Source organism: Eurosta solidaginis, chromosome 1, assembly GCF_040869045.1.
Source record: "Eurosta solidaginis isolate ZX-2024a chromosome 1, ASM4086904v1, whole genome shotgun sequence".
In the NCBI taxonomy this organism is placed as follows: Eukaryota; Metazoa; Arthropoda; class Insecta; order Diptera; family Tephritidae; genus Eurosta; species Eurosta solidaginis.
The window spans coordinates 214,834,096-214,847,040 of NC_090319.1; the positions used below are offsets into that span (position 1 = coordinate 214,834,096).

At 44.4% G+C, this 12,945-nt stretch overlaps 2 protein-coding genes across 13 annotated transcripts in view; one reads left to right on the forward strand and one right to left on the reverse strand.

The window, feature by feature from the left end:
* The window catches only part of nvd (neverland), a 2,324,292-nt gene that overhangs the window by 733,429 nt on the left and 1,577,918 nt on the right, over positions 1 to 12,945 (reverse strand). The gene's annotated exons all lie outside the window — the stretch shown is intronic.
* On the forward strand, positions 4,992 to 6,114 carry LOC137240998 (aladin-like). 2 transcript variants are annotated; one of them, XM_067768109.1, is made up of 4 exons: positions 4,992 to 5,430; positions 5,518 to 5,680; positions 5,762 to 5,916; positions 6,038 to 6,114. In XM_067768109.1, exons 1-3 carry the CDS (start codon positions 5,038 to 5,040, stop codon positions 5,872 to 5,874), a joined length of 669 nt encoding a protein of 222 aa, XP_067624210.1. In that variant the 5' UTR covers positions 4,992 to 5,037; the 3' UTR covers positions 5,875 to 5,916; positions 6,038 to 6,114. The 2 variants fall into 2 exon arrangements, 1 of the variants encoding a protein (XP_067624210.1); XR_010949879.1 differs by having other exon boundaries at positions 5,002 to 5,453.

The following is a 12,945-nucleotide window of genomic DNA, read 5'->3' on the forward strand; positions in this document are numbered from 1 at the left end:
TTTTTTCATTTACATATGTTCTGACTAAATAAATTTCTAAAGAGAAAAATAAACTCCAAAAAGAAAAAACATAGGCATTTCGCTGATTTTTTCATGTAAAGTGCAAAACCGGCGATTTTTTGAAATGTTTGTATGGTGAACCCCCAGGGGGTTCCGGGGGGTGTGCCACTGGCATCGGTGGGTCGGGCCTCTAAAGTTAGTGGGGGTCGGTCATACATTTGGACTCGATTGGAGCAGTCTAAATGGGTCAAAGTGGGATTTTTCAAAATTTGCCCCTACCCAAAGTTCGACCCAAATTGCGGGACATCAGAATTCATTTTAGAGGTATGGTTCCTTCGGCAAATCTCCTTATTTTGATCCCTAGAATACGATTCTCATAGAGCAATGAGCGATTTTTAAATCGACCCGCCCTAGCGTCCACCTATATAACTACGGCCCACTTCCTTTTAAATAATCATTAACACCTTTTATTTGATACCCATATCGTACAAACGCATACTAGAGTCACCCCTGGTTCATATTTATGGAGATATCTCGGAAAGACGTCCACCTATAGAACTAAGGCCAACTCCCGTTTAAAATACTCATTAACACCTTTCTTTTGATACCCGTATCATACAAACACATTCTAGAGTCACTCCTGGTACACCTTTATGGCGATATCTCGAAAAGTCGTCTATCTATAGAACTAAAGATCACTCCCTTTTAAAATACTCATTACCACCTTCCATTTGATACCCATGTCATACAAACACATTCCAGGGCTACCCTAGGTTCATTTTCCTACATGGTGATTTTCCCTTATTTTGTCTCCAATGTATGTAATGTTCGGTTACTCCCGAACTTAGCCTTCCTTACTTGTTTTTGTTAAACCTAAACACTGCACAATGCATTATTTATATGATTATTTAATTAAGACTTTTACAAATAACACCAAATATACGTATATCAAAGCGCGGCTAAATGAAAAGGGTCAATTCATACGTCATCTAAACAGCTGATCTTTCTTTTCTGATTTGTTGTTTACAATGATAGTAATTGTGAAGAATAAATTAAGGAGTGCTTTTTCTTAAAACTTAACAAAGACATTCCGTTCTTGCCTGTTCGGCGGTGTGGACGTGCAGTGTCATCGTCGGCTCAACGACAATATTTTCGGACTTTTTTGGTTGAGCTGAAAATTAAAATAGGCTTAAAGCTTGGCACCTGTGCTCCATTCCGGCGTTTTGGCGGAGTTGGGAAATGCAAGGCTTCCCTAACCTGGAGAGGTGGGCGCACCGGGTCGATCTCAACGGGAGTAAGCGGGTTGGAAATGAAAATAAGCAAAATAGACCAGATTTCTCGTTATAATATATGTGATTTATTGGGTAAATGTAAAACTAGCAATAGTTACAATATTACCTGAATAAACGCCGAAAAACGGCAGAGATCGCTGGCGGCAGATGTGTACGCGTTGGCTGTTAGAAGCAAAGAGGCCGGTTGTATAGCAAGCTACAACCGTTGACCCGCAAAATCCTCCGTTTTGGAGGGGAAAGGCACCCACACATCAACCCCGACATGCACATGCATGAGTGCTGACAAAAAGCACACATACACGTGCATGTACATGCATGCACATGCATGAGGGTGATGGTGTGGGTGGTTATAAATTAATTCGAGTATCGAGTATCGATTTGCAGAGTTGCATTGGGGGGGTCGCAATCAGATGCGGAAAAGTTAGGCATCCTGCCTAAACATGCCGGCCCCCCTTGCGATACGCAACACCGTTTTCCGCCAATGACCTCGGCTGAAACGAGAAAAATTATTATAAGGCTTACACACTAAACTTAATCTAAATGAGGAGTTCGTCTGCGACGCAAAATGGCCGGGAATCCTTTCCGACTTGTTTAGCATGCCACCTAAGCTAGGATGATAAAAGTTAACGGTGATGAACAGAGGTAAGTGAATATTTCTTGCCATTGAATTATACATAATTCTTAAATATAGAAATTCAGAATGTAATATGTGTATAGTCGATGGCCAGTAAGGCTGGACGAAGAGGCCGAGGTCTCCGTTCCAGAGTGGCACCATTTTGTTATTCTTTGGTTTTTTTTTCGTTCCGGATGGAGAGGCCGAGGTCTCCATTCCAGATTTGCGGTTTTTTTTTGTTGGTTGGACGAAGAGGCCGAGGTCTCCGTTCCAGACTCGAGGGTTTTGAGGTTTTTCTGGGCTGGACGAAGAGGCCGAGGTCTCCGTTCCAGCGTGTAACTTGTCGTGTCGCTCTCAGGGCGACTGTGACATTTTATGGATGTGCCAGGGCGAGTGGCCGTGAGGTTGGTTGGGTGATGCGCGTTTTCGCTGCAGCGCATGCATTTCGTCAGTTGGGTATTATATTATTACCCTACAAAACACCTGGTCACATACCCTACCCACGCCCATGCAAATGTGACTATGAGTATAACCCATCACCGTAAGATGACTAGTCAAATGACGTGGAGTGACGAGAGCGTTTTTTGCAAAGTATTTAGTGCTGTGATTTCGAGCAGCTTATGTGTTTCAACAAAAACCAGCGGTGTGTGGGAGGTTGGAGCGGACGTGATTCCAAGCCACCCGCGCAAAATTACTTGTTTTCGTGATACGCGTGGTGTTTTATTAACAACCCTACGTTAAAATATATGAATAAACCGAGTTTAAAACGAACCGTAGAGGCTAACGACGGTATTGATTTAATTTTGTGCGACAGCTCATGACGAATAGCGAACATCGTAATTAAATTGGAAAATGTACCAACTGCCGGTGCTTACATGCAGATTGGCGATGCGTTCTTCACGACGCGTTCTATCTGCACGTATCATTATTAGATTGCATGCAGCCCTGTCGTGTATTTATTGGTTAGCTGACAGCTGGTATGGTGAATTTGTGGTGTGCGAGTATATATATATACATACAGGTACTTGCTTGCCCTTGAAAAGAAACTAGGTCACTGGGGCAGTAGCACACTAGGCCGGTAGAAACAGTTCACTTTTCCCATTTCGGGATTTTGTCTTGTCGGGATTCTTTAATTTCGGGACTCGGATTGTTTTTGTACCGAGCCCTTATAATGACTGTTTGTGATGTTTGTTGTTGAGAAACAACAATTCCTGCCCCCCCTCCCCCCCCCCCCCCCCCCCCCCCCCCCCCCCTCCAACCCGAAAACAGTGGCCAAAAAACGGGTAAAGGAAAACAAAAAAAATTTCCTTGTAAAAAAAAAATGTTAAATTTTTGTACAAGAAGAGGTTTGTCTTTGTTTTGTTTCCCCTTTTTTTTTGTTGTTCATGCCTGGTTGGTACTGCATGAGATGCCCATATGAGTGAAAAATAGAAAAAACACGTCAGTCCCGATTTTGAGGTTTTGCGATTTTCGGTACTGATTTTGTCTATTGAGTGTTCGGTGTTCGCCCTTAGTTGGACAGCACTAATGAGGCTGCCGTTGTTAGGTTGCGGGTTGCCATCCAGTTGGTTTCCCGTAACAGGAATTTTCCAGGATACATTAATGTAGGATTGTGGTGGATAAATTACCCTCACCACATTGTTATTTGGAAAAGGATTCTCAAGCTGGTAAAATGTAAGTAGAACAAATTCCTACCGGAATTTTTAAAAAATTTTTCTAATGGGTTTTCTATTTTCTTTCCTTTTCAGTGTCAAATGGATCCGCGGCAGTACATATGTGTCAAACTGGAGTCAGCGGAGGGGGATGCGGAACCCATTGAGGTGGTCGCGGACATCCGGTATGCGGAGCGGCGAAGGGGCTCATGGCCATGTTTTGCGCCGGTCGAGGTTCTGCAGCATGCAGTGAGGGAGGCGCTGCGGTGCGCCGACCCCGGGGTGCTCCGTGCTAGGCGGACGCCCATTGTCGTGAGGGTGCGCGGGAGGGCCACGACGTGGTACTCCACATTTTACCGCGGGTGTGAGGGAGTGTTATGGGTGCGGCGGCCACACCAGGATCCAGTGCCTCATTGGCAGTTTAGTTGCCGGGTGTGCCAGCGGGCACTAAGCTCGTTCGCGTGCTTGATTACCCATTTGAATGGGCATATGGGCTTTTTCCCGTACCGGTGCGGGGATTGCCTAAAGCGGTATACGTCTTCGGCTGCGTTATCCCTGCACCGAAAACGGATGCATTAAGCATTCACTTTTAACCTTTGAATTTCGTTTTTGTTGTATTTATGATTTGTATGAAATGTTTTAAATTAAATGGAATAAAATTTAATGGATCGTGGTCTTCCTGGGTAGAGGGAGAGTGAGTGTCCGAACCCTGACAGAGGCGTTGTGGAACGGACCATTTGGTGTTCGCGGTAGGTAACATGGCAACTCTGCCGATTCTCGTTTTCTTGTATGTATCATACATACATACCTACGTTGGTTGAACATTCCAGTGTAGAGAATGAAGCAAAAACAAAAAATGAATCGAAAGATTTATTTTACCGGTTTTGCTTCAATTCATGTGGAATTTTACGCATTGCTGGACAAAACGGTAAGTGGTGAAATATTTTGCAATAATTTTACTGAAATAAATATTTCTTAGGATATTTCAGATTCTTAATTCGTTTCCTTCTATTTTTCAGGTGACTGGTGATGGAGATTTAGGACAATGGATGGGTTTGATGTGTCGTTCCCTTTTTTATTCTTTTGTAAGTTTTCCTAATTTTTTATTCTTTTATTTCATTTCAGGTTCACAGCTACTTACGTGGCTTTACGGAGGCACTAAATGAAGCGCGTGATAAACAAACCGCCACCGTTAGCCCGGTCATATGTACAATTGCACAATATACGTTTGATATGTTGCAATTTGCAAAAAGATTGAAAACAAAAGTCTTTCCGCATACGCGTGAAGTGAGCATTAATAATGTGGTCGAGTGGTCAGAGACGCGAGATTGGTTACGCTCTTATATACGTTGCATTGTATGGCATCCAAATTGTTTCAAAATTGCCGTTGCAGGATCAGATGATATTGTGGGTATATACACGGATGAACCGGCAGTGGTGCCGTTGCTCAGGAGTGTTTTACGAACAATGGATTAATTCAATGGCTTGGCGTCCACTAACCGCTGCAGAGTTGGCAGTGGGTTGTCAAAAAGGTGTTTGCCTTTGGACTGTGGATACAAATATGCATATAACACGGAGCGCTACACAAGCAGTATTCTTAAAACATCCAGGCCACTGCCCAATTACTTCGGTACAATGGAATGCCAATGGTACATGGCTTGCAACCGCATCCATTAGCGATACTGATATGTTATTATGGGATGTCGATAGACAACAAAATACTCCACTTCGTCGTGTTGGTCCCCCTTGCTCATTGCTGAAATGGTCACCCGATGCTGCGAATCTATTTTCTGCCACTGTTGGTAATGTATTTCGTGTATGGTCGGCAAACAAAAAATGGACGCCTGAACGCTGGACAATCAATTGTGGTGTAGTACGATCGGCTTGCTGGTCACCGTGCGGCAATTTTTTGCTTTTTGTTACAACCGGCGATAGTATTTTATATCGTTTACTTTTTCAGGATGAACAAATTTTTGCATCTGGCGCTTCACCTAAAGAAGCTTTAAAAATAGCCGAACTTACCAAATTTAATGCTGGTCGTCGTGAGGTTGGTGGCGAACCACAAGTATTAGCCTGGGGTGGAGATGGTGGTCATTTGGCTGTGATGTTCAAAGATACACCCGGTATAGCACTCTTCAATACTTGCTTGAAAAAATTTGATATGACAATTTCACCATTATGTTATCTAACTGGCATAAATACAGAATATCCTTCATATGTTTGCTTCCAAAGTAAAACACAGCGTAATACGGATACGGGTTTAACAATTGGCTGGTCGAGTGGGCGTATAGAATACTTTCCGTTTGGAAGTATGTGAATTAATTCTAAATAAATAAGACTGGTGTTTTCTGTTCTGTAGGTACATAAATACATATACATTTTTTTTTATTTAACTATATATGTAATACATAACCTCTATGTATATATATAGTTTATGAGGTAAATTGCTACATATACATGTTTACTTTTGTAATAAACAGATAACAATGCTACGAATTGGGTGGTTCGTTGGATACAGAACGTGTTTGTGAAATAAAGGAGGGCTTGAATACAATCAAATCAAATATCACCATCAACTATGTTTGCAAGGGCCAGCATTGACGAGGGCGTAACTTACATTAATGGCTCACCACAAAATACGTTTGTACCTGGTCTTTATTGAATTGGCCGAATTTAAGGGTGTTTTCGTTGCTGGCGATGATTTTGATCAGGAGATGCTTTGCGTAATCATGTAAGTGTGTATGTAGACATATATTATGCGTATGGAAAACAATTGTGGTGTGTCGCAAACTCGGCAACGGAGTGGAGGCACCACAATTGTGTTTAAGATATTGAATTGACACTGGTTTACCCCAAGTGCACATCTAGTTCCTCATAAAAACCCCACACCCACATTGATTGCTTCGGATGTATGTAGCGCACTCCGTGCGCAACGATCAATTGGGTTAATATATATAAATGGTTTTACTTTGGTGGGGTTAATAAGAATACTGATTACTCTTTTCTAACGTGGGGATTGCGTTAGGTAGGGAAAACGTGGGGTCAGTCTGCTACTTCCCCCCACCAGTGGTAAGGGGTGGCAGATACTGCGTGATGTATTTGGCTTTGTCAGTTAAGGCCTCGCTCAAGTCTGACACTTCCCCCCACCAGTGGTAAGGGGTATCAGATACTGTTCGAGGTAAGGGGAGTATCCACCCGGTGGGATGCCCTCCCGCTTTCAACGACCTTTTGTAAGTCTGGCACTTCCCCCCACCAGTGGTAAGGGGTGCAGAATACTGCTCAAGGTTAGGGAACCTTTTCCCACTTCCAAATTTTTTTTGACTTATGTGAAATTACGAAACGATTCCTTTTTTGATTGGGGTTTTTGAAATTCCCATTCGTAATCCAGTAAGCGGGACGAATCTAGTAGTCTAGTAGTAGTGATAATGGTTTTTCAAGTGCCAATATGTTGTGGGGGAAATGATTCGGTTTCTACTGAACATTTCGTGATTGATAAGGTCATGTTGGGTTGGTCACTCTTTCAGACATTGTTTAGAAAATGCCGCACGTTGGACTTTTATTCAAAAAATGCACTATGTTGCCAAAAAAACTCCCTCTCCGAGCATAAGTTCAAAGCATTTTTGTTAATGAAATACATTCCGGGATGAAGTGTTCTTCACTCTCACTCTAATATAGGGCGGTTTGGAGAAAAGTCCGGAATTGGGAAATTTTTGACATTGAGATAGCATGATTCGAAGATGTAGGCGACATGGGGTGAGAAGCTACTCAGCAGCCCAAGTAACTACCAAGTTCTCCAACAAACTATAATATGTATAAATTTCTAAAACAAGGCAACAATCAGTATTTACTTTAGTGCGTCGGTAGTTTGATAATACTGGTCTGTGTTCGATTATCGTTAGCACGAACGCACATATTTATGAATGGAATGGTTTTCTTAAACAAATTGTGAGCACGGACTTTCGGTGTTTATGCTTAAACTGAAATTCACCTTAATTGGAGAAATGTTTGAAGACCTTTTGAAAGGTATTCAAGATCAATGTTCACAACCTTTTGACAATCCGTCTAAAAAGAATTGTTAGTTATAAGGGCTTTTTGGAGGCCACTTATAACATGCTTTCTTTTAGTAAATTTTTATGAGGTTTCATTTATTTTTGTTTACACAATTTGTGAACCAACATCAACGCTTTGTAAGCTTAATGTTTGTTTGGGAAAGCTTTTATTGTAGACTTCCTACATGACGTGTACTTTGTTCTTATGAATTATAACTATTGGAGTCCTGATTGCTAGGCCCGCTTCGGTGCTGTTGGCCTCGTGCATTTGACCGAGTGCTGATGCAATATGTGGCAGATCCTGGATCTGCGTTAGGGTTCTGGTGTCCTTGCTCTGGGGAGCGAGTGACTTTTGGGTTAAATTTTTGGAAAGTGAGAAAGATAATGGGCTGAAAGCCTTTAGGTTCTGTGGCAGATCGGTTCACCCTTCTGCGGTAGGTTGTTATGATGTCCTCGTTATGGGATAACGAGTGAATGGGATGGTCTCTGGTGTCCTCGCTCGGGGCGGGCGAGTGAATTCGGGGATTTTCTGGTGTCCTCGCTCTGGGTGAGCGAGTGAATTATTTGGTTTTCTGTTCAGAGGGCCCCCGGTTAGTCTTGTTAAAAAAAACTTAGATCGAAAAAAAAATGTTTTTTTTTTTTGCTTGCGAGCTTTTTGTACGCTCTCCCGCGTCTTCGTGCGTCTCGCTCCGTATTCAGGTGTAGGAGTCCCTCCGGCAGACTCGAAACGAGACCGGAGGTAGCGAAAAAAAAAGAGAAGATGTAGGATCGCCCTCCGGTAGACTCGCACCATCACGAGACCGGGGGGTTGATTAGGGCATAGCCACAAGCTTAGGGATAGCGGGGCATCACGGCGCGTGGTTGAAACGCGTCTTCATGTCCCGCGCTCCCTTTCCCCATTGCCATCGCGTAGTACGTTTTAGGATTCCCCTCCGGTAGACTCGCACCATCACGAGACCGGGGGGTTGATTATAATATATGGCTCGGGAGAAACGCAGGCTTAGGGGTAGAGAGACACGAAGACGCGGGTTCCTTAATTTGCTTTCTATGCTATCACCAACCGTGGGCCTCTGATTTTAGGTAGTCGAGGGAAATAGGATTTTGGTTTTTGGGGTTTTGGAAGGCGGGGTTTGCCCCCTTACATTTAGTTCTCCTTGTCGTGGGACGGAAGGAGCACCAATTTCGTAATGGGTCTAGTTATTTGTCCCCTGGTTGTATGAACGTCAACAACACGCACACGGTTATCAGGGCCTGGGTGTGTGTTGACGATTCTGCCCATGCTCCACTCGTTGGGTTGGAGGTTGTCCTCTTTGATAACAACTAGGTCTCCGGGTTTTAGATTAGGTTGTGGATGTTTCCACTTGTATCGTTTCTGGATCTCGGTGAGATATTCGGGTTTCCATCGCTTGCAGAAAGTGTGATGGAGGGCTTTGAGTTTCTGCCACCGATTGATCATCGAGGCAGGGCTCTCACTCGCATCCGGCTCTGGCGGAGCCAGTGGATGGCTGCCAGTGAGGAAATGGCCTGGGGTAAGTGGCTCTAGGTCCGTTGGGTCATTCGACCCTGGGCTGAGTGGGCGCGAGTTGAGGCACGCCTCAATCCTGCACAAAAGGGTTTGGAACTCCTCCATGGTGTACTTATGGGGAGACGCGATCTTTTTGAAGTGGCTTTTGAAGCTCTTCACTCCCGCCTCTCACAAGCCGCCCATATGTGGAGCAGCGGCGGGAATAAAATGCCAGCTTAATGCTTGATGATTGTACTTTGAGACTGTTTTGTCTCGGCTTTCTGCCAGGAAGGCTTTAAACTCGGATCGTAAAGATCTTGACGCTCCGACAAAGTTTGTACCATTGTCGGAGTAGATGTTTTTCGGACATCCTCTTCTCGCGATAAAACGCGCAAAGGCTGCGAGAAAGCATGGAGTACTAAGGTCACTAGTGGCTTCTAAGTGGATGGCCTTAGTGGAGAAACAGACAAAAAGGCATACGTAGCCTTTTGACAGTCGACATCCCCTACCGCGGTAGCTTTTGATGTCGAAAGGCCCCGCAAAGTCTACCCCGGTATTGGTGAACGCGCGGGTCAAAGTAGTCCGTTCGCAGGGAAGGGTGCCCATGAGTTGGGACTGCGCCTGTTTTCGGTGAATAGTGCAGGTTTTGCAATTATGAATGGTTGCCCTAATCATGGTTTTGATGTTAGGTATCCAGTATTGGGTGCGTATCAGACGCAACATGAGTTGATTTTCCCCATGCAGACTTTGTTGATGAAACATTAGGACTGTAAGACGGGATAACCTGCAGTTGTATGGGAGGAGGATTGGGTGGCGTTCATTAAAAGCTAAGTCCTTTGACGCCCCGAGTCGCCCTCCTACCCGAATGATGCCATGTTGGTCTAGATAGGGATTAAGTGAGAGTATTGCACTTTTCCCTGCAATTGGTTTTCCGGCCTTTAGATAATTATATTCGGAACTATAATGTTGTTTCTGATAGATTTTAATTAAAAGTCGTGTAGTGGCCTTAATTTCGTCAGGGGAGATTAGGTGCGACATGACCTGGAATGAATTTTTTTGTTTCGGGGTGGGTTCTTCGGTGGAACCTCATAACGTGTGATAAGACCCGTAGAGCCCTAGGTAGGTCGGAAAAGCGTTGAAGAATATCGGTAGGATTGACGGTTGTTGTTGCGCAGGTCTTTGCCCTCTTTTCCTCTACGGAGGTGATGTAGTCACTATCTTGTGCTGGCCACTGGGAAGTGTCTTCTTGCAGCCAAGAAGGTCCCTGCCACCACAACGAATTGTTGACCAATTCAGACGCAGGTAATCCTCTGCTGCCTAAATCTGCTGGGTTGGACTCTGAGTTCACGTGCAGCCAGTCCCTATGTCCGACCATGTCGATGATCTTGGTGATCCGATGTGCGGCGAAGGTTGACCAGGAACAGAGCGGTTTCCTTATCCATGCGAGGACGATCGTTGAATCCGTCCACAGGTGCACTTTCACTGGTCCCAACTTGAGATTCCTGAGAATTGATTCGGTGATTTCCGCTAACAGCACGGCTCCGCAAAGCTCCAATCGTGGAAGAGAAAGAGTTTTCACTGGGGCTACTCGGGTTTTGGCTAGAAGTAGGTTTGTGCAGACATTATCATCCGTTTTGACACGCATGTAAATGACTGCTGCATAAGCCTTCTCGGATGCGTCACAAAATCCATGGATCTCGATGTCGGTTCCTGGAGAAAAGTTGACCCATCTAGGTATCCTGATTTTATCGATTTCATTGTATTGGTCGGTGAAGGTTTTCCATCGTTCCAGCGTACTGGTAGATACTGGTTCGTCCCAAGCGATGCCTTCCAACCAAATACTCTGCATCAGTATTTTTGCCACAATGACCATTTGTGCCAGCCATCCCAATGGATCGAAAAGTTTGGCGATTGCTGATAGTATCGCTCTCTTTGTAATGTTTTCCGGGTTGTCCAGCGTCCCTGCTTTAAAATAAAATAAATCGGAGAGGGCATTCCGTCGAATTCCTAATGCTTTAACTGAACTGGTATCTTCGAAGGCCAGGAAGTTTACACTGAGGAGGTCTGCTTTGGCGATGTACCTTAGAATGTCCTCTGAATTGGATGTCCATTTGCGAAGTGGAAAGCCCGCTGAGTGTAGAACTTGACGAATTTCATCTCTGGCTTTAATAGTCGATGTGATCGTATGTCCACCCGCTAACACGTCATCTACATACATGTATTCTCGTAGTATGTTAGCCGCTGTAGGGTGTGAGTCTGACACGTCGTCTGCCAGTTGTAGCAGCGTTCTTATCGCGAGATATGGAGCGCAATTCACCCCGAAGGTAACCGTCTTTAATTCATAAAGACTAATAAGGTCATTCGGGGACTTGCGATGCACAATACGTTGAAATTTGGTGTGCTTATCGTTCACCCAAATTTGTCGATACATCTTTTCGATGTCGCTATTGAAGACGAAACGGTATAGTCTCCAACGTAAGATAATGATGGGTAGATCGGCTTGTAGAACTGGGCCTGGGAGGAGAATATCGTTTAGGCTATTACCGTTGGCCGTAGGGCTCGAGGCATTAAATACTACGCGTACCTTTGTAGTGGTACTTTCTGCTTTAATAACGGCGTGGTGGGGCAGGAAGTAATGATCCGAATCGTCGGATGGGATATTCTCTTTCAATTTTCTCATATGTCCGAGCGTTCCATATTCTGACAACACTCGAACATATTCCTTACCTAAATCTGGGTTTTTTATTAGCCGCCCCTCATTCCGGAAGAATTGAGAGCATGCACGCTTCAGGGATGGTCCTAAGTTAATATTGTTAGGGTAATCCTGCCGGAATGGTAGTGACACGGTGTACCTTCCATTCTCACTTCGCTGCGTTGTTTCCTTAAATAATTGTTCGCAGTACCTTTCCTCTTCATTCAATATTTTATTTTTGGGTAGATTTTCTACCTCCCAGAAAGCTTTGAGTTGATTGTCTAACGCAACCTCGTTGTAAAAAGACATAATGCTCTTCGTTGGATTCGGTGATTCGATACGACCGGTTAGTATCCAACCGAACACTGTCTCTTGGGCTAAGAGTATGTTTAGCACATTCTTCTTTATACCGCTCATTATAATGTGGGGATATATGTCTCCGCCCAGTATGAGGTCTACGTCTTCGTTGACGTAGAACCTCTTGTCTGCCAAAATCAAGTCTGGGAATGCCTGCATAGTCATTGCGTTGATATGGCAGGATGGAAGATTCCCACTGAGTTTCGTTAGAACTAGTACGGGTGTAGTCAGGCTGAAGCAGGGATCCACTGGTGAACGTAGTTCGATGTTGGATGCTTCTTTCACCTGAGCTGACACCGCATTTGTGATGCCTGAAACATGGGCATGCATTTTCCTCGCTGGCAAATTGATTCTGCGTTTCAGTCTTTCAGTTATAAAGGAACATTCAGACCCAGAATCAATTAATGCCCGCGCGGAGAAATCGGTACCATTATGGTGAATGTGTACGCGAGCAGTTCCTAATAGCACGCCTGTGCTGGAATTGGCATGGCAGGATTTGACATTCTGATTCGCAGAGGAAGGTGGTTGTCCCGATTCCTGTCTTTTCCTTGCCTGTGCCGAAGTTGATGGGGCATTATCCGCATCTTTGAAGGGATTTCGTACCGCCGGTTGCTGAAGTGTGTCCGCATGCAGGAGCGTGTGGTGTCGAGAGTGGCATTTGGAACAGTTGTACGAACTGGTGCACCTCGTCACTGTGTGTCCTGGGGATAAACAATTCAGGCAGCCATTTGTGGATTTGACGAATTTAATCCTTTCTACCGGATTTAAATCGCAAAAACGTGAACA

Excerpts from the sequence above, each read along its gene's own strand:
- LOC137240998 (XM_067768109.1), top strand. The coding sequence starts at position 5,038 with ATGGCTTGGCGTCCACTAACCGCTGCAGAGTTGGCAGTGGGTTGTCAA. Across the intron at positions 5,431-5,517 it reads GGACAATCAATTGTGGTGTA|GATGAACAAATTTTTGCATC; the intron begins GTACGATCGGCT and ends TTACTTTTTCAG. Across the intron at positions 5,681-5,761 it reads GATGTTCAAAGATACACCCG|AATATCCTTCATATGTTTGC; the intron begins GTATAGCACTCT and ends GCATAAATACAG.